The sequence below is a fragment of the Diabrotica virgifera genome, chromosome 2, assembly GCF_917563875.1.
Source record: "Diabrotica virgifera virgifera chromosome 2, PGI_DIABVI_V3a".
Taxonomy (NCBI): Eukaryota; Metazoa; Arthropoda; class Insecta; order Coleoptera; family Chrysomelidae; genus Diabrotica; species Diabrotica virgifera.
In genome coordinates this window covers 251,473,548-251,495,382 of record NC_065444.1, presented here as the reverse complement: position 1 = coordinate 251,495,382, position 21,835 = coordinate 251,473,548, and the positions used below count along the sequence as shown (strand labels likewise).

The 21,835-nt window shown below is 34.7% G+C and overlaps 1 protein-coding gene across 1 annotated transcript in view; it reads left to right on the top strand.

Annotated features, from left to right (window-relative positions):
* The first annotated feature begins 2,209 nt into the window (after nt 1-2,209).
* LOC126880958 (uncharacterized) overlaps nt 2,210-21,835 on the top strand; it is a 36,761-nt gene continuing 17,135 nt past the window's right edge. The window contains exons 1-3 of the mRNA XM_050645039.1: nt 2,210-4,419; nt 4,711-5,386; nt 6,433-6,692. Of these exons, the coding sequence (XP_050500996.1) occupies nt 2,210-4,419; nt 4,711-5,386; nt 6,433-6,692 (3,146 nt within the window). The remainder of the gene's footprint in view (nt 4,420-4,710; nt 5,387-6,432; nt 6,693-21,835) is intronic.

The following is a 21,835-nucleotide window of genomic DNA, read 5'->3' as shown; positions in this document are numbered from 1 at the left end:
CCTATATCTAAATGCCATAATTTCATAGTTATTTAACTACATTTATTTAAAAAAAAATTTAAACAAATTTAAAATATCAATTTTCAACCCGGGTAAAATATTTTAGGTTCTTTTGATCATTGAAAAAAAAAGTCTTTTGTAATTTTTCACTAAAGTTAATAGTTTTCGAGTTATAAACAATTTAAACCTGAAAAAGACGAAAAATGTTTCGTACCTCCTTCTTCCATTCAAGAATTGTATTTTACATGTTACATACTTCCTTCATCCACTAGAATATCTCTTATTAAGCTTTTTAGAGGTACAATATAAGTGTCCTAGGATAGTTAAGTTAAATACCACCTTCATTCACTAAGAAACTCAAAATTTTAGAAAATGTTACATACCCCCTTCTTCCACTTAGGTCTTCAATTTGTTCTCCGTTTGTTTTATTCGTATCACTAATTTTTTACCAGATGTGCATGGTCAGTTTATAGGTCCTTCATTATTAGCGTTCTTACTGATTTCTTGATCGCCAACCTCAATAGAGAAGTCACTTAGGAGGAGGACTGTTTTTTGCGTCTCTCCATATTCTTTTAATTTCTGTTTCCCTTATTTAAAATTTGCTCTTTTCTTTTATATCTTTTAAGTGGCTTGTATCTTTGGATACAAGGTATGGTGTATGGTATACGAGGTGAAATATAACGTTGAACAAGTTTTAAGACGAGTGATATAGTGTCATTGAAATTTGCACTTGATAAAGAGGAACTGAAACAACGTTGAGTGAGAATGAAAGGAAAGTTTTTGACGATCGATCAGGAGACATTCTGAGCGATATTCCATCAAAGAAGGAAGAGATAATAAGAGGTGATTTTAATGCACATGTGAGCTAACACAAGACAGGATATGAAGTAATACATGGAGGACTAGGCTTTGGAACTAGAAATGATGCTGGAGATGGTGCGCTTGAATAAGCAACAGCATTAGAGAGAATCTCAACTTATTACGATGTCTATTAATCTAGAATAACCATTTCATAAGGGAGCTATGAGACTTACCCCATATTTTTTTGCTATTTTATTGCTAATTTATTACGCAAATTAAAAATTTATTGCTTCATCCCCTTCAGAGAAGCAGATGGCTATTCCAGCTTAATAGTAAACTAGAATGGGTTATATTAGAATTTGTTGTATTTTCCTTTAAATTTGAATTAACTTATTTACACGAGGAAGGCAAATGGTCCCAACTCTAGTTATTTTGCCTTTTATCGCGATATAAAAGAGGTTTGCTTTAATGAGTGCAAAAACTGGAGCCTTGTAGTGTTCGTCAAAAGTAAGAGAAGCTAGTGCCTCTACAATGAATGGCTCGCAAGTTGTTCTACAATCAATGGCTCGCAAGTTGCTCGACAACCAACGGCTCGCTAGTTTGCCGGTGTAACAGCCTAGTTTGTAAGGCTTTTTTTTTTTATGGACTTGGTGCAGTGTTAAATGCAGCTGAGGGCCCTCTTGAAGACCAAATGCAGGGATTGAATTGGTAAGTGGACCTCTTTGCGCCTCATTTAATTCATCATTTTATTCCTTTTTTGCTCATGTTTAAGTTTTTTTTATTGAACCGGTGTCAAAACTCCTTTAGAAAACAAAGAATCAGCCCCTATTTGAGATCGTAACATCAAAGATCGCACATTTTGGTCACTTCGAACGTGGATATTGTTTTTTTGAGGTGTTTTGATAGTCGGTTTTTTAAAGAATTTAAACTTTATTGCTTTTATAATTAATTGTTCAATTATTGTTGGGGTGGCTTGTTTTTCCTCGCTTGTATACAATATTGCTTGTTAACAATTAATTTTGAATAATATAATAAAATTTGCATTTTGAAATAACGCCCAAAAAAACATTGCGTACAGTTTTTGCTTCTTTTCTTGTGTAGCAGGTAATGTCAATTGGTTGACCTTGAATGAATTTACAGGTATTCAATAGGTACGTAGAATTTTGTAAGTTTCGAATTTTAAAATCAGTTTGCGGCCGCTTGATAAAAATTCTTGTTTTTTGATAAATTATTAAATTTAATTGTTTAGGTCATTAGACTTGTAAAATATTAGCTATTTGAATTTATTTATAGTTAAAATTGCGTTCTCTTTATGCCAGTGGCAGCTTGACCAGGGGATCGTTGATTATTTGTATTTTTAATTTTACCGTTGATTACGTTAAATAAATTTTTATTCTTTTTCTCCACAATGGCTGACAAATTGAAAAAATATACCTTTCAAAGGAGAATGGCAATGAACGATTTAGGAACGTTATTGTCTTTATCCAATTCTGCTCTTACAGAGGTTCATAAGCAGTCGCTTTTTCGTGTTCGGTACTCAGAATTAGACGATGTTTTGGAGAGTTTTAATAAAAATCATCAGAACATCGTTACAAATCTTTTGAACTCTGAACCTACGGATGCTCAATTGGATTCTGAGGACATTATTCGTTCCCAATTTTTGAATGATTATTATCAGATCAAGGCTAATTTCGCGGATCTCTTTGAAGATGATGATAATAGTCAAAAGAATGAGGAAAATATCGCCGCTTCGAATGCAGTACAACCTCCTAGTAATGTTCGCTTGCCCCAGTTAGAATTAGTTAAATTTTCCGGTGATTTTACGTCAGCAATTACTTTTTTTGACTTATTCGATGCGCTTGTGCACCGTAGACCTAACGTTGATGATACGGAAAAATTAACGTATTTGATTCAAAGTTTAGAAGGGCCTCCTTTAAGGTTAGCTAAATCCCTGCCTTTAGCTAGAGAAAATTATATTAGGATTTATGATAAATTAAAAAATAGGTATTTAAATAAACGTTTGCGTGCAATGGCACATTGGTGCAAAATTGAAGAAGCTCCCGCAACTATGTTTAAGAATTCTGATAGTTATAGTAATTTAATTGATACCTTTTCGGAAAATTTATCAGCTTTAGAAAATTTGGGTTATAAAATTTCGGATTTTGTGTTAGCTTACAAAATTCTCACCAAGCTTGACCAGGAGACTCACCAACGTTTTGAATTATTACATGGTTCTAGTGAAATGCCTACTTTTATTCAATTATCTGATTTCTTAGAAAGTCAATGCATTTCGTTTGACTCATCCTTGTTGTCGCCTTGTTCTCCCAAGGATTCTAATAGAAAAAATAAATCGCCTTCTAAACACAATGCAAATAAAAATGGTTCTAAAGTCAATAATCGCTATAGTTTTTTTTCGAAGCCTAATGCGACGCCTTGTTCGTTATGTTCTGCCGATCACCATTTAAAAGATTGTTCTTTATTTTTAAATAAATCTCCTTATGAACGGTACAACGCTTGTAAGAGAATGCGTCTTTGTTTTAAATGTTTAGAAAAACACGATTCTCGTAGTTGTAGTGTCACCTCTCGTTGTTGTCATTGTAATTCATCCCACCATAGTCTTTTACATTTTAAAAGTTCTGAAAGTGCCACTCAAGGCGCTACTTCTGTTGCTGCCGTTCCAACTACTGCTTCTTCTGATGCTCAGGTTAATACTGGAACATTGAGCTCACATGCTGCATCATTAGGTAGTGTTACCTCAAAAAACTCGAGCGTTTTGTTAGCTACTGCTGTGGTAGAAATTATGGATGGTTGTGGATTGTATCAACCTGTTCGAGCTTTAATTGATGGGGGCAGCATGACCTCTTTTGTATCTCAGTCTTGTATTCGTCAGTTAGGTATTAGACATTCTTCTGCTACCTTATCGGTACAAGGTATCGGTGCTATAAAAAGTACAGTGGTTGGTCGAGTTGATCTTCAGATAAAACCTGTGGATAGAGTGGATCCTATTTTTAATTGTGAGGCGTTTGTGTTGCCAAAAATTTGTGAGGACCTACCCGTTGTTAGTTTGGATGTTGGGCATTGGTCTTATATTGCTAATTTAAAGTTGGCAGATCCTCGGTTTCATCTATCTGGTAAGGTGGACTTATTGCTTGGAGCTGATATCTTTTCTCAGTTATTATTAGAAGGTAAAGTTCAAACTCCTAGAGGTATGCCTGATGCTCTTAATACCGTTTTTGGCTATGTCCTTATGGGTCCCTGTAGTTCGGTTCCTATGACATCTGCCACCTCGTTGTTTTGTCACGTGGATCAAATGGTTTCGTTGGAGGAGTCTGTAAAGCAGTTTTGGAGTTTAGAAACTGTTCCTGAAGTAGAATGTTCAGCTCCTGAAGATATTCTTTGTGAGAAAAATTTTGTTGAGAATGTTTGTCGAGACGGCTCTGGTCGTTATACCGTTGCTCTACCTTTCAGGGAATTATCTCCTGTTTTTCCAGGAATGTTTGAGTTAGCTGTAAATCGTTTTCTTTCCTTAGAAAAAAGGCTTTTGAAAAATCCTAGTGTTTATCAGGAATATTGTACCTTTATGAAAGATTATTTGGATTTGCATCATATGGAGCTTGTGTCAGAAACTTCTCGTCCATTATCTTGTTACTATATTCCTCACCATGCTATATTAAAACCTGATAGTTTGACTACCAAGTTGCGAGTTGTATTTAATGCTTCTGCTCGAATTGGAAATCAGAATTCTCTTAATCAGTGCTTGTTTACTGGAAAGAAACTACAACAAGATATTTTAACTATTTTATTGGGTTTTCGACTTCATAAATATGTCTTATCCACGGATATTAAGCAGATGTATAGGCAGATACGAGTTGAGAAAAGTCATTGTGATTATCAGAGGATTGTTTTTAGATTCTCTCCTGATGAAGAGTTACAGGAATTTCGGCTATTAACAGTAACTTATGGTGTATCGTCTGCTCCTTTTCTTGCTTTAAGGACTTTGTTGCAGCTGAGTGAAGATGAAGGTAGAGAGTTTCCCCTTGCCGCTGAAGTTTTGCGTACGAGTACTTATGTTGACGATATAGTGTGTGGTGGTGATACCTTAGAAATTGCGCTAGATCTTCGGAATGAGTTGATATCCTTGTTATCTCGAGGTCAGTTTGAATTGCGTAAGTGGTCGAGCAATGATATGCGATTATTAGAAGGTCTACCGGAGTCGCATATTGGTAAGAAACCTATTTCCTTTGATGATAATAGTTGTTCGTCACCTCTAAAAATCCTTGGACTTGTATGGAATGCACAGTTGGATTGTTTTTCTTCTGAAGTGACAGCTCTGGACAAATCTTGTACTAAGAGAAGTATGTTGTCTGAATTAGCCCGAGTGTTTGATCCTGTAGGGTTTCTAGCTCCCATGACTTTGTTCACGAAGCACCTTATCCAACGTTTATGGTTGTCCGGAATCGACTGGGATGACTCTCCTCCAGACTCAATTTGTAAAGTTTGGAACCAGTATAAGGAACAACTGTTATCCCTTGCACAGCTTGAAATACCTAGGTGCATGTTCGTGTCCAGGTATATTTGTTGTGAGGTACATGGGTTTTGTGACAGTAGTGAAAAGGGTTATGCCGCTGTTATTTATTTGCGTTTTGTTCTACCAGATGGTCAGGTTTGTGTCTTTTTTGTTTGCGCGAAGTCAAAAGTGGCTCCCATAAGAACTGTAAGCATTCCACGTTTGGAGCTGTCCGCTGCAGTTCTACTATCTAAACTCATGCAGTTTGTAGTTAGAGTATTAGATCCTAAACTTAAAATCGCAAAATTTGTAGCTTGGTCCGATTCTCAGGTAGCTCTAAGTTGGATAAAATCCTCTCCTCATCGTTGGAAAACTTTTGTTTCTAACCGGGTTTCATATACCGGGTGGTGAATTGGAAAACGGGCCATAGGAAACTCAATGTAAAATTCTAAACTGTTGAATTCCTGCTTCCCTAATTATTTTACATCAAAAGTCATAAGAAACTATTTGTAGAGAATTAAAATCTGTATTGAAAACAACTGTTAATTTTGTTCTACAAACAATAATTATGTAAAATTTTGTAAAAATATAATACAATTTTCAGAGTAATACGCCAAAGTGAGACAACACACAGTGCAATAATGTGTATAAGGTTGCATTTGGTGACAACGAAGTTATTATATTAACAATTTGAACTGTCAGTTTTTTTATTTATTTCATCATTTATTGTTTAAAACGCAATAAAGTTGATAAGATACCCTCAGTTAATGAGAAAGTATTAATAATAAAGATATTTTCTTTAGTCAATAGTGTGCTCACTGTCAGTTAAATAGTAACGTGCGACCTAACATGCCCACACATACCTACTGCGGTAAATACATTATATTTTTCAAAATTTTGGACTCTGTTTAAATCGTAGAACAATTGTAACTTCTGTTTTTAATACAGATTTCAATCCTCTACAAATAACTTCTCATGACTTTTGATGTAACATAATTAGGGAAGCAGGAATTCAACATTTTAGAATTTTACATTGAGTTTCCTATGGCCCGTTCTCCGATTCACCACCCTGTATACAGGAACGCCTTTCTCCTAATAGTTGGTTTTATGTTCCTTCTGCTCAGAATCCCGCTGATTTGGCTTCCAGAGGTGTTTTACCTGCTCTAATGTTGGAGCAATCTCATTGGTTTGCAGGTCCTGAGTTTTTGTATAACACCGATCCCATTCCAGACGCTTCCTGTTGCTTTTCTGAGTGTGCTGAAATGTTTGATGAGGAGCGTACGGTAACTTTGGCTTGTGTTAATGATGATAATTTTCTTGAGAATCTATTGAATGACATTTCCGATTTCTCGTTTATACGACGACTTATAGCTTGGATCTTGAGGTTTGTTTGGAATTCAAAATTCCCCAATGATAAGAGAGAAGGTCCCTTAAGTTCAAAGGAACTTTATGAGTCGTTGATTATGCTAGTTAAATATACTCAACATCGATATTTTGAAAGGGAGTTCGAGGGAAATGTTTTTTCCAAACCTTTTCGAAAGTTGTCCTGCTTTATCGATGATCAAGGAGTATTACGGGTTGGCAGTCGTCTTAGATATTTGTCTGTTTCGATTGATAAGAAATTTCCTTGCATCCTACCTCGCGAAAGTCGATTAACTTATTTGCTGATTGATTATTACCATAAACGATACTGTCATGCTGGGCTGCGTACAGTTAGTTTTTTGCTTGCCCAGTCATTTTGGATTTTGTCTCCTAAGCGTGCTATACGCTCGGTTTTGTCAAAATGTATACAGTGTTGGAGGCACAATCCTAGAAATTACCAACCTCCAATGGGTAACTTACCCCTAGTTAGAATTTCCCAGGTTAAACCCTTCCTGAATTCAGGTATGGATTTTGGTGGACCGTTTTATGTTGTGATGAATCGCTATCGAGGAGCTAAATCTTGTAAGGTGTATCTGTGCCTCTTTGTTTGCATGGCCACCAAAGCTCTTCATTTAGAATTAGCTAGTAATTTATCTAGTGAGACTTTTCTCTCTGCTTTGCAGCGTTTCATAGCTCGTCGTGGTAGGGTTGATAATTTATATTCTGATCGTGGCAGTAATTTTGTTGGCGCTGCTAAATACCTTAACCTCAGGAAAAATGCTGCTTCAAATGAAAATATTTCCTTCCATTTTAATGCTGCATCTGCTGCCCACTTTGGCGGTTTATGGGAGGCGGGAATAAAGTCAGTAAAGACGCACCTAGCTCGCGTTATAGGTGATCAGATCTTGTCATATGAGGAACTAAACACGGTCGTAATTCAGATTGAATCGTATCTTAATTCTAGGCCCTTGACCCCTATAAGTTCTGATCCTAATGATTTGTCAGTTCTAACGCCGGGTACTTTTTTAAATCTAGAACCTCTTTCGGCTGTGTTTGAACCTCTTGATGGAGCGTATATTCCTGCATCTCATTTGATGAGATGGAAGTTAATAAATCAAATGCATAAAACTTTTTGGGAACGCTGGAGCAAAGAATATTTGCATACTTTGCATCAGCGCAGTAAATGGACTTCATCCGATAATTTAAAACCTATCGAACTCGGAACGATGGTCCTTATAAAGGATGATAATATCCCTCCCTCGCAATGGCGTTTGGGACGAATATCCCAAGTATTTCCGGGACAGGATGGAATTATAAGAGTTGCAGATGTTAAGACCACAAAGGGAATTCTTCGACGCCCCCTGGTAAAGCTGTGTCCTCTGCCTAGTTAAATAATTCCTTAGTTTTTTTTTGTTGATCTTATTATTAGTATTATATTGTTTAATTTTTTTTGGGATTTATTCCAAAGTGCCATGACTTGGGTTATTTTTTTTTAGTTTATTAGCTTGTAATAGTTTTAAAATGCACCATTTAAAGCTGCATTTTGGTGGGGGAGAATGTTGTATTTTCCTTTAAATTTGAATTAACTTATTTACACGAGGAAGGCAAATGGTCCCAACTCTAGTTATTTTGCCTTTTATCGCGATATAAAAGAGGTTTGCTTTAATGAGTGCAAAAACTGGAGCCTTGTAGTGTTCGTCAAAAGTAAGAGAAGCTAGTGCCTCTACAATGAATGGCTCGCAAGTTGTTCTACAATCAATGGCTCGCAAGTTGCTCGACAACCAACGGCTCGCTAGTTTGCCGGTGTAACAGCCTAGTTTGTAAGGCTTTTTTTGTGTATGGACTTGGTGCAGTGTTAAATGCAGCTGAGGGCCCTCTTGAAGACCAAATGCAGGGATTGAATTGGTAAGTGGACCTCTTTGCGCCTCATTTAATTCATCATTTTATTCCTTTTTTGCTCATGTTTAAGTTTTTTTTATTGAACCGGTGTCAAAACTCCTTTAGAAAACAAAGAATCAGCCCCTATTTGAGATCGTAACATCAAAGATCGCACAGAATTTACAAACTCAGCCCCTACAACCCCTACCGTTATCATCATTCCCCGGATTTCACAAAAAGTGAAAATAACCAGTTTAAAGACCTAAAACCAAGTGGGTATTTTTTGCTAATTAATTGCTGCAGGTCTACGCCAAAAATAAATTTTTTGCTTCATCCCCTAACGGCCAACAATGGCTATTGCGGTTTAATACTTCAGCTACATATAATACCCAACACGAATATTCCAGGAACGAAAGCAGATAGAGGGGTGCTTTCCGAAGCATATTTTATTGCTAAGTAATTGCTGAAATATGGGGTATACAAGAATTTACAAACTCACCCCCTCCAACCCCTACCGTTATCATCATTCCCCGGATTTCACAAAAGGTGAAAATAACCAGTTTAAAGACCTAAAACCAAGTGGGAATTTTTTGCTAATTAATTGCTGCATGTCTACACCAAAAATTAATTTTTTGCTTCATCCCCTAACGAGCAACAATGACTACTACGTTTTTAAGCTTAAGCTACAATACCCAACACTCATATTTCAGGAACGAAAGCAGATAGATGGTCGCTTCCGGCGGCATATTTTATTGCTAATTAATTGCTAAAATATCGGCTATACAAGAAATTACAAACTCACCCCCTCCAACCCCTACCGTTATCATCATTCCCTGAATTTCACAAAAAGTAAAAACATCCACTTTAAAGACCCAACGAAACAAAAAAATAGCGCCCAAAGTATTAATGTACATTAAAGATATAATAAATTAAAATTAAATAAACAACGCTTGCGTTAATTTTTTGGTATCTATGCTTAAAAAATTCTTTCGCAGCTTATTATTAGCACGCATAAATGCACAAATTATGGTCAACTCTCTTAGCATATTCGTTTTTTAAGGACGTTGTATACTTTATTTTTAATCTACAGATTGCAGAGAATCTGCCAATACATACTACCGTTTAGTTATTGAAAACGATATACAAAATTTGGGCATTGGGTCACATGCTACAGATATGTGATAATGGAAATCGACAATTTAACATAGGCTCTTGTGGGACGGTATAAAAATCTCTATAAAAACCAATGTTGAACTGTACAGATATTCTTAATGGGCATTTAAGACAATTATCAACGAAATATGAGTGTTGGATACTGTAGCTTAAGTATAAAACTACAGTAGCCATTGTTGCTCGTTAGGGGATGAAGCAAAAAATTCATATTTGGCGTAGACCTACAGCAATTAATTAGCAAAAAAATACCCACTTGCTTTAAGATCTTTAAACTGTCTATTTTCACATTTTGTGAAATTGAGGGGATGAAAATAACAGTAGGGATGGAGGGGGAGAATTTGGAAATGCTGGTATACCACATCTTTTAGTAATTAATTAGCGATAAAATATATCGTCGGAAGCGACCCTCTATCTAATTTCCTTCCAGAAATATGAGTGTTGGGTAGTGTAGCTTAAGTAGTAAACCGCATTAGCCATTGTTGTTCGTTAGGGATGAAGCAAAAAATTCATTTTTGGTGAAGACCTGCAGCAATTAATTAACAAAAATATACCCACTTGGTTTTATATCTTTAAACTGGTTATTTTCACTTTTTGTGAAATGCAGGGGATGAAAATAACGGTACTGGTTGGAGAGGGCGAGTTTGTAAATGATTGTATACCCTATATTTCAGCAATTAATTAGAAATAAAATATACCGACGGAAACCACCCTCAATATATTTTCGTTCCTAAAATATGAGTGTTGGGTAGTGTAGCTCAAGTATAAAACCGCAGTAGCCATTGTTTCTCGTTGGGGGATGAAGCAAAAAATTCATTTTTGGCGTAGAGCTGCAGCAATTAATTAGCAAAAAATACCCACTTGGTTTTAGGTATTTCAACTGGCTATTTTCACTTTTTGTGAAATCCGAGGAATGATGATAACGGTAGGGGTTGGAGGGTGTGAGTTTGTAAATTCTGGTATACCCCATATTTCAGCAATTAATTACCAATATAATATCCCGCCGGAAGCGACCCCATATCTGCTTTCGTGCCTGAGATATGAGTGGTGGGTATTGTAGCTTCAGTATTAAACCGCAATAGTAATTGTTGTTCGTTAGGGGACGAAGCAGAAAATTAATTTTTGGCGTAAACCTGCAGCAATTAATTAGCAAAAAATACCCACTTGCTATTAGATCATTAAACTGGTTATTTTCACATTTTGTGAAATTAAGGGGATGAAAATAACAGTAGGGTTGGAGGGGGAGAATTTGGAAATGCTTGTATACCCCATCTTTCAGTAATTTGTTAGCGATAAAATATACCGCCGGAAGCGACCCTCTATCTACTTTCTTTACTGAAATATGAGTGTTGGGTAGTGTAGCTAAAGTAGTAAACCGCATTAGCCATTGTTGTTCGTTAGGGGATGCAGCAAAAAATTCATTTTTTGCGTAGACCTGCAACAAATAAATTGGCAAAAAATATCCACTTGGTTTTAGATCTTTAAACTGGTTACTTTCACTTTATGTGAAATCCGGGGAATAATGATAACGGTAGGGGTTGGAAGGGGTGAGTTTGTAAATTCTTGTATACCCTGTCTTTCAGCAATTAATTAGCAATAAAATATGCCGACGGAAGCTACCCTCTATCTACTTTCGTTCCGGAAATATTAGTGTTGGCCATTCTAGCTTAATATTAAGCTGGAATAGCCACCTCTTTTCTGAAGGGGCTGAAGCAATAAATTTTTAATTTGCGTAATAAATTAGCAATAAAATAGCAAAAAAATATGGGGTAAGTCTCATAGCTCCCTTATGACATGGCTATTCTAGCTTAATAGACATCTTATTACGTACAACAGTAGAAAAATCATTTTTAACTAAATTATTTCATGACAAGAAAAGAAGATATACATAAATGTAAGGACTGTAAGGTTATGGTGAGACAGAAACCCAACAACCTAAGTTGCTTGTGCTGGATATCAAAGTAAAAAAGCGAAACTAAATAAAAGAATCAAGTAATAAATGTTGAAGGCTAAGAAGAAGATATAGATAAGAAGAATATTAGAACAAAAATGTATTGGAACATGAAAGAAAGCCCTAATATAATTTGAAATGGATCATGAGAGAAAGCGCTGCTATTGAAATCCAACCAATCGCAGTTTAAGAAAATATAAAAGAGAAGAAAAAATTATATAAACCAGGGCAAGAAAACAGGTCGGACATAGATTTTCAAAAATACATGCTCGCTAAAAAGGAAGCGAAAGTGGCAATAGCAAAAGCTAAAGCAAAAGCGCATATAAATATATGATGAATTTGATACCAGATAAGGGGATCAAAGATGTATAAAGTAGCCAAACATCAAGCAAATAAAGCAAAAGATTTTAATCAGATTTGACGACTCCGAGGAAAATAATAAAATACTAACTCAAGAAATGGATGTCAAAAAGAGATGGATACTTTAGTACATGAAAAATATGTCAGAAAACCAGTTGAGTTAATGGAGACAGTAAAAACAATGCTCAGTATATTATAAAATCGAGGATATATGGAAGGTCGTAAATGATAGACGGATACGGGAAGAATTGCTGAATTGCGGACTCCTTGGAGGGATAGAAAAGGAAGACTAAAGAACGGGGAATGACGCTTAGGTAGGATATGTAGGTAAAGAAATGTAATTGTAAAAGAAATGTAAGAGAAATGTAATTGTGGAAGCTGCGCCTCATAGGGATAAAGGCAAAGAATGGTGATAATCCATAATTATTTGCCCCAAGGCAAATATTATTCTGTACCAAACAACGTAGCTAGTTTTGAACCAAACTGAGCAGTAAAAATATAAATCTTAAAACATAAAAAACAATATTAAATGTATAGGAGACGAAAATAATTATCCTCATGAAGAAAATGTGAAACAAGTGAGTAAAACAAAATTATTACTACTTTACTTTTTGATATTTTACTTTTACGGTAGTACTTATTTACTTTTTTATATACATAGTATTTGACTAATATAATATTAAAACCTTTCTTTGTATATTTGCTACAAACAAACTTGCTTCTCTTTTATTTCATTCAAGCTTCATTTTTATTTTACATTTGGTTCTTTTTGACAGTTTTTGATTTTGAAAATATTAAGACATCTATTTTGTTTGTCATTTTTTATATAGTTTCTTCTATTCGTTATTTTTCCCGGGCGTCTTTGGATCATTGCCTAGTATTTTTATTGTTACATACTAACCCCTCAATTAGACTAACCTACTTCTTCATGTTAAACAAAATTAAGTACATAATTTTAAGTACGTTTCATAGGGCTCTTGAAAAGCTGACAAATTGCAAACATTCATTAAAAATAAGTTGACCGTGGATTTAGGATGATTTTACAATAATTTTATTTACTTCGAAAAGATAAAAATGGTGTTGATCCCCGCCATATGGAAATAATGTTACTCAGGGAATTGGTTGTTCTTAGAATTTTATACTCTTCATCACGTATCATATCATTCGAAATACCACTTCATTTACATCCATTATCTTGCGATGGTTAAATGTTTTTAGACAGGGTAATCCAACAAAACTGAGGACTTTTGTTATTACCAAAACATAAATTATATTCAGCATGTTTTTGGTTTTTGTAAAATACATGTTTTTTGTTTTGTATGTAAGGTAGTTCTGAAAGTTACTACCTTTTTCAGAACTACCTTACAGACATTTTCAGAAACTTCTTACTTCACCTTTCAGAACTACACACAGAATCTTCTAAAATAGGACTGAAAATGAATTTAAACAAAACAAAAGTCATGCACTCCGAAGAAACCGTGACAATAATAAAAGACAAAGTTATAGAAAAAGTTGAAGAATACATACTTAGGACAAAAAATAATACTAAATAGGGAAATTCAAACGGAAGAGATAAAAAGAAGAAGAAAGTTAGCATGGGCAGCATTCGGCAGCAAACTGAACTATATATTAAGAAATCAGCAAATTCAACTACATCTTAGATCTAAAGTTTTTAATGGATGCATTATTCTGATATTAACATATGGGGCACAAACATTAACAATCACAAAAAAGAATATGAACATACTCAAAGTCCCTCAACACGCGATGGAAAGAGCAATGCTTGGCATATCACTTAAGGACAGGAAAACAAACACATGATAAGACAGAAAACCAAAGTCACCGATGTGGTACAAAAATCATTAAAATTGAAATGGGAATACGCTGGACATGTAGCTAGGAGCGATCTAACAATCAACAAATGGCACAGAAAAATTCTAACCTGGAGACCATACCAACACAAAAGACCCATAGGCGAACCTCCTATGAGATGGACAGATGATCTGAAACGAACTGCCGGGAAAAATTGGCTACATGTAGCGTACAACAAAAACAATGGAAAGGAAGACTTGAAGAGGCTTTTGTTCAGATGTGGACGTGAATGGCTAGGCGAAGAAGAAGAAGATATAAGGTAGGTGTGTCATTGTTATCCAGTGATTACAGTCTTTACTAAATCCTTTGTTCTGCACAATAGATTTGAAGCTGGAGCTAAGAGTTAAGTTGGTTAGGTGCTACGTTTTCTCGACTTTGTTTTATGGTATGGAAACTTGGACCTTGAATGCGACATCAATGAAAAAACTGGAACCATTCGAGTTGTGAATGTACAGAAAAATTCTGAATATATCGTGGACAGAACACGATACCAACAAAAAGGTTCTGAGAAAAATGAATAAAGAAATGGAAATCTTGAATACCATCAAAACCAGAAAATTGGAATATCTTGGACATCTTATACGTGGAGAGAGAAACAACATGCTCCAATTTATTACGCAGGGAACGATTCAAAGAAAAAAAAGCATAGGGAGATGCAGAATATCGTGGCTGGACAGCTTGAGAGAATGGTACGGATGTATGTACATCAAATGAACTTTTCACAGCAGCCGTCTCCAAAGTCCGAATAGCTATGATGATTGCCGACCTCCGTCGCGAAAATGGCACTTGAAGAAGAACTTCACACTTGCTACTTTTTTACTATATCAACTTAAAAAAATCTTCGCGGATTTCACTGTTTGTGTTACTACATACTCTAGCATGCAGTATCTTCGACCCTTACATCATTTTTGATTAAAGGATTTGTTTTAGATTGCTGTTGATCCTGGGTGTTTTGATGAAAGGGGTTTTTGTACGATAATTTGATGGGTTTGGAGTTTTGGCAAATGCTGTTCACCATCTATGTAGTTATATCTAGTCGCCGTGTACCACAATTTGTCCAATGACTTTCTTCTAGCTCGTTCTTTTATTTACCGGTTTATGAGCCTTCCCTCCAGCACTAACGACGTCTTTTCCTTTTTCGTCGTGCTTGTGGAGTCCCCATCTACTTTGGAAGTATGTCGTCGGTAATCTCAGTTGCCTTACGATATCGTTTACCATTGTGTGTTTTACCATCATTATTTCGATTATGTTTTCGTGAGTTGCTGGTAGACATTATTAAATAAACCGAAATAATTTGTGGCTCAAAATCATTTTTATTTTATTCTTCAATATGTGCGAAATTTTTGATAAATTAATTTCACATTTAGTAAATCCGTACGACACTGCGATTTTACAGTATTACCATTGTTTATCCTAGTTATCTGGTCTAGTTATACAATGGTATTACAATATAAAAATGAAGGTGTAAACTATTTAGTGACCGCGACTGTACATAATATTTACGTAGATAATAGATTTTTATTTGGTCACACAGCTAATTTTGTTTTCAAGTGTCATTAAGTAAGTATAAAAGGAAAAGATCACCCTCTATAACCAATCATCATCAACCTGTCCTCCAACATTTTTATTTTTATGTCCATAAGCGGTAGTTGAGATGTTAGTGTGTGGTGTCCCCTAACACGGTTTTCGTATTACCGTAGAACCGAAAAATGGCATTCCACCGTCCCTATCAGCGGATCCCATCTCCAAAATCCCAACCAGGTTCTCAAAGCCCACTAATACTTTTGCTGATAAACACATCTAAAACAATCGAAAGCGCAACCGGACAAAAGACGAGCGAGACAAATTAGTAAGGACAACAGAAGATTCCTAATAATTCACACAGGAGTTTTATCGCTCAACTGATGGAAAATGGGCCCGAGATTAGTTAAGTATTTCGAAAACAATCTTTAAAATGCCCTAATTAGGTAACTTGTTAGGAGAGTGTTTTTTAGAGGAATGATTATATTGTCGTTAATAAAACATAAAATGAAACGGTTGGAATTTTAATTTCGGTGTGTAGAACGCTTACATTTCGAAAAAACATTGAGTAGGTACTTCTTCTCCTGCAGAAAGGATGTGAAAAAATTCACACTATTGAAAAGATTAAAAATATGAAAACATTCCGAAGAAAATTATCGGAAGGAAGGAGAGAGATGTTTAAACTAAAGGACAGCAAAGGGGTCACAACAACAAAAAGAGATGAAAACAACTGATCACGGATAACATCGGCGAGTCACAGCATATGCTTCAAGAAATGGTACAAGATGCGTCAACAGTAGGTCTCCGAATAAACGCAAGCAAAACTCAAATAATGAAAAATTTAGTGCTTGCACAAAACATGAGAATTTGTAGACGACGCCCAGTACCGGCGCTAGGGTATCAGATGCCCGCCTGCAATACTAGCACAGGCGCCCCCCCCCACACATATATACTTGTACAATCCCAGCCTCGGAGGATATGTGTGTTCTAATAAAACATTGGACCCACATGTTTGAAAATCAAACCGGTCGCACTCCGTAATGGAGTGATACCTATCTGACCCCCCAAGAAGCTATACCACCACCCCTCTCATCGCAGTACATAACGAGTGAGGAGGCTTTGTACTGAACGTTAACTTGGATGTCCTGGATAATGGGACAACCTCTATGTTACTTTATGTGGTTAAGCCACCTGATTTTAGGGATAGCTAGAACTTCTCTTCTCCCTATTAATGACTTGACTTTGGACCTGTGTCTTAAAAATGTGTGTTCCATACTGTGTGTGTCTCGATGTCTGGACTGTGTGTGTTTGGTCACTCAACCGTCGAATTGGCAAAATAAATTTTGTTCTCCTCGACGGCTGAGCGCCTGAAAGGTGTGGCTATCGAGCTCACGTCTATCGGTACGTCACCTTGATGCTCAACTTCCGCGAGTATGGTCCATTTGACCTACCTGAAGGGTATTTAGTGTCTAAAGGGCGACTTGTCTGTGTTTGCCTTTGTGATGTAATTAATGGTTTAAAAAAAATTTATTCTCCTTGTTTTAATCATCATCATTGGGCAAAACAACATCACTTTTAACCTTTCTCAAAAATTGGCTAAGAGAACCAGATTGCTTTTTTGCAATTTCTTCTTTTTCAGCTTTTGTTTTTATATTTTGCTCCCTAGATAACTTTTTTTGGATTCCATTTTTATTTAGGTAACGAAATAAAAAAAAATAATTTAATTATTTTAAATTATTTAAAAATAATAATAATTTCTCAAAATTACGCCCTAGCAGTAATAATAGTATTGAGTACTTACCAAAAAGAATTTTATAGATATTAATAATTGAATGCCAATGCAACACTGATCATGTTTATTTTACTGCATAGTAAATTGACAAACTGTTATGTATTTCTATTCAGAAATTCACCTAATAGATACTAAACTGAAAGGGCTTTGAATCTAAATTTTATGCACACTGTTTATTTTAAATAATATGGTTATATGGGATTAATACTTAACTACATAAGTTATTAGTAGGTAATACATAATACATACTTAAATTAGATGGGCCGCAAATATTTTCTCTCCTAACTACTGATCTGATACAAAATTTACAAACATTTGAATAAAATAAGCAAAGCGTGAATAATAAGTGTAGAGTTATTTGTTTTTTTTTAATATAATATCTTTGACGGCTGTGCTTTGATCATAAATTATATTACTATTGACATGGTAGGAGTTCTACGGTTGTATATTTTTTGTATATGTATTTACGTGTGTAATATGCAAAAATAACCGACACAGATTAAGGGTATCATGAGGAATTTAAATCACATTTAAAAAATTAATTTCTCTATTTTAGTATTTTTTCCAACAGGAAAAAGCTAAGTTTGGCGCCCCCCAAACAAGGGCGCCCGCCTGCAATGCATCCCTTGCAGGCCCGTTATCGCCGGCCCTGACGACGCCGATGTAACAGAAACACATGTCAGAATAGGTTTGGACTGCAGAATAGTGCGTATTGTCGGTAATCACGTACAGAGCAGAAACCCTACCATTAACGAAAAGGTCAGCTGAAAATATAAGAGTGACCCAGAGGGCCATGGAGAGAACCATGCTAGGAATCACAAGGAGAGACAGAATACCAAATAATACCATCAGGCAAAGAACAAAAATCAAAGACATAGTAGAATATGTAGCTAAAAAAATGGAGATGAGCAGATCATGTGGCAACAACATCGAATATTGGAATGAGACCGCTGGCGGACAAACGAAGCAGAGGTCCACCACCAACGTACTGGAGAGTGGAGTGACGATATAAAGAGAACTGCCGGGAACTGGATTACAGGTCAAGACAGGGAGAGATTGGGAAAAGACGAGCGAGACAAATTAGTAAGGACAACAGAAGATTCCTAATAATTCACACAGGAGTTTTATCGCTGCAACTGATGGAAAATGGGCCCGAGATTAGTTAAGTATTTCGAAAACAATCTTTAAAATGCCCTAATTAGGTAACTTGTTAGGAGAGTGTTTTTAGAGGAATGATTATATTGTAGTTAATAATAGTATATTATTCAACGAGCATGTAATGATGGCTATTACTCACGATGATGAAATTTGCGATACGAGCCGTAGGCGAGTGTCGTAATTCATCAGAGTGAGTAATAGCCATTACATGCGAGTAGAATACTATACTTTTTCTACAACCTTTCTTTATTTTAATTAGTAAAAAATTTAATTATCAACTACTCAAGATTTAAATTATAATAATTTACAAGAATACCTAAATGCTATTTACCCCTAATACGTGGCTGAATAATTGGTTGCCTACTATTACCAAATTATTATTTATTGTTAAAATACAACTAGAAAGTTGTCAGTATTAAGTTCTTTTCGTTTTCGAAAAATTATAAGCTTAAATTTGTACCTACTGTCATTTAATCTAATAAATAGGAAATGGCTGTTGTCGGTGGACGTATTTCAATAGTTATAATGTATATTTACATTTAATTATATATAATATAATAATATAACTACCTATACATAATATATTATAACATATTTAACACAATATAACTTGAAAAATTAACACAATATTAGTTATAAATTCCAATTAACATAAATAAAATGAGCTAATGTCACTGTCACTAAAATAAATGATAAACGTCAAAATTTTTAGTAAACAAGATATAAACGTAAAAAATATACTGACATTGTTACAGTTAAAATTCCTTTAAAAATTTTTTGAAGTTAATTATTGATATAAATTACAATAATTATTGTATTAAATAAACAACTTTAAGTAATTTTATTTGCAGTATATATACGATTAATATTAAAAGTGGCATGCGTCACTTGAATCTAACTTCAGCCCGTGAGTAATGACCCGTTAGTAACTTCAGCCAGTGAGTAATGAAATATTACTCACGGGTACAGTAATGGATGCTATTATCTATGAAAAAATTGCGAATAATGAGCATGTTATTAAACGGTCGTAGAAAAAACATAAAATGAAACGGTTGGAATTTTAATTTCGGTGTGCATAACGCTAACATTTCGAAAAACATTGAGGACTTCTTCTTCTTCCCCTTCTCCTTAGTTTCAGGATTCAGTTGCCTATTTTAATACTTCACTACACTTTAGATTTGTAATTTAGTATTGGTGTTGTTAGTCGATTTTATCATTCACTTTTTTATATGTTGTTTCCATTTTGTTCTGTATACTTATATTTTCTCTCGATCAAGTATGTATTCATTGTCTCCAAATTTTATGCGTGGGTAGCTTCCTTTCCTTGACAATGTGCCGCTACTTTTCTCGATCTTGCGCGACATATTTTTTGAAGTTATACTTCTTTACGATCGAGAGTGAAATTTTATAATGCCGGGCGCATGTACACACAGACAGTATGTATTTCGTATTTCGTTGCTAATCTTTTAAGATAGGGTAAACTACCCATTAGTTGGCACCTTTAAGAATCTTTCATTACAAAATCGTTTGCAAAAACTCTAAAAATATTTTTATCTAATTGTGTCTGGGAGTGAGATACGTACAATATATCAGGTTTTGAAAAAATTAATTAATTTACTTTCATATCAACTATAAGCTTTGTTAATATTGAAGTAAAGTCAAAAAAGCTGATTTTCTAATTGTTGGCACCGTAAACCCAATAATGAGCACCCCATTTGTTGGCATGGGTCTAAATGCTGGCATCTCATTTGTTAGCATGGGTCTAAATGTTGGCACCTCATTTGTTAGCATGGGTCTAAATGTTGGCGCCTCATTTGTTGGCACCCATTTATGGAATTCATTTTTCTTGTGTGTACAGTCAAGAATAATAAAAATTAACAAAAAAAAAAGATACAAAGCCAATATAGCGAAATCAGAAAAAATACAAAAATACTCAAACTAAATAGGTACAATTATTTCTTGTTTGAACAGACTCTGTTTCTCTAAACATTTTATGTGGTATGTTCTGGAGCATCCTTGGCACTTGATACCAAGTAAACATTCGTAAATTTTTTCAGTACATATAATACATAGTCCATCATACTGAAAAATATTCTTTCTTGGGATGTCTGTAAAAAAGTCGTCATCGCCTAATGCCTGATTTAAATTTCTAACATGTTTTTCTTTCATTGTTGATGTTTTAACTTTTGATTATTTTTTTGTTTTCGTTATACCGTTTTTTACTAGGGTTTTATTTTTTATTTGTGATTTATCATTGTTTTTCCTTCCTTTCTGCAGCTTTCAATAGTCTTTTCTGTCTATTTTCTGTTTCGTTTCTTTTTCTTCTTTTTCTTTTTGTTTTCTTTCGGCGTTGGTTTTGTAGTCAGAAGAAGTTAGTACCAATATGTTCTACAGTACTATTTAAGTTAACTGCATTGGTACATATTTCTTTGGTGGTTTCTGATTGGTTAATTTCATGTAATCTTTCGTCCTCTAAAATTATTATATCACTGTTAAAGTTTAAGTTACGTAAATCTATATTTTGACTTTTGTCGATAATAACAGACTATATTTTCAATATCATCATTAAATTTGAAATCACCGTTGCTTCAGTATTACTAAATAAGTTAAGGACGATGGCACCTTAATTTCCATATAAACTTTTTTAAGATGTGAAATTATTTACAGTTGTGAGATAAATATCCACTTGTATCAGAATTAATTTCGTCTATTAAGTCGGCATCAAACAAATTAATATGTTTGATTTATCTGATTTTACACACATTTTTTGCCTTTCGGAGCCACGTACATACGTTTAGGATACTCAACTATAGAAAAAAGTTTTTTCTTTTTTGGATCGATTTCAATATGTTTGCACCAACTTCTCATATCGTTTTTGGAAACAGCGGATGACGCATTTGTTACTCCTTCTAGTGTTCTTTCTGACAACTCCGGATGACGTTAAACAAATAATTTGTACCGACATTCACCAGGCACGTTATTTTTAAACAGATTTGGTCTATGTTCTACGTCTAAAAATGATTTGACAGCCATTTGTAAATCAATTTTGCGCCTCGGAAACCCTTTTTGATCATTTTCAATAATCCAATTGACCAGTTTTAGTTCCTCATTTTCTGACAGAAACGTATTCCTGTCTTTTTTGACTTTCGTGAACTTATTCCCTAATCTATATTAAATTGTAGCTCTAGGTATTGGATATCTCACAGCAACTATTTTCTTAGATACACCTTATCTAGCTTCCTCAAGAGCTTTCTGCAGCAGTTCTTCATTATATGTATTTTTTGTATCTAAAAAAAAATAGACACTGTTATCAGAATGACTTTATGACAATTTTTATATTCTAATAAAAATTTAGTTTTAGTAAGCCTACTTCGTTTAAGCAATTGATAGTTACAAGTTTATTTGATTTCTCTATTTTTGAAAAAATAGGTATACGTGATTAAAATGGCTTATACCTACTGAA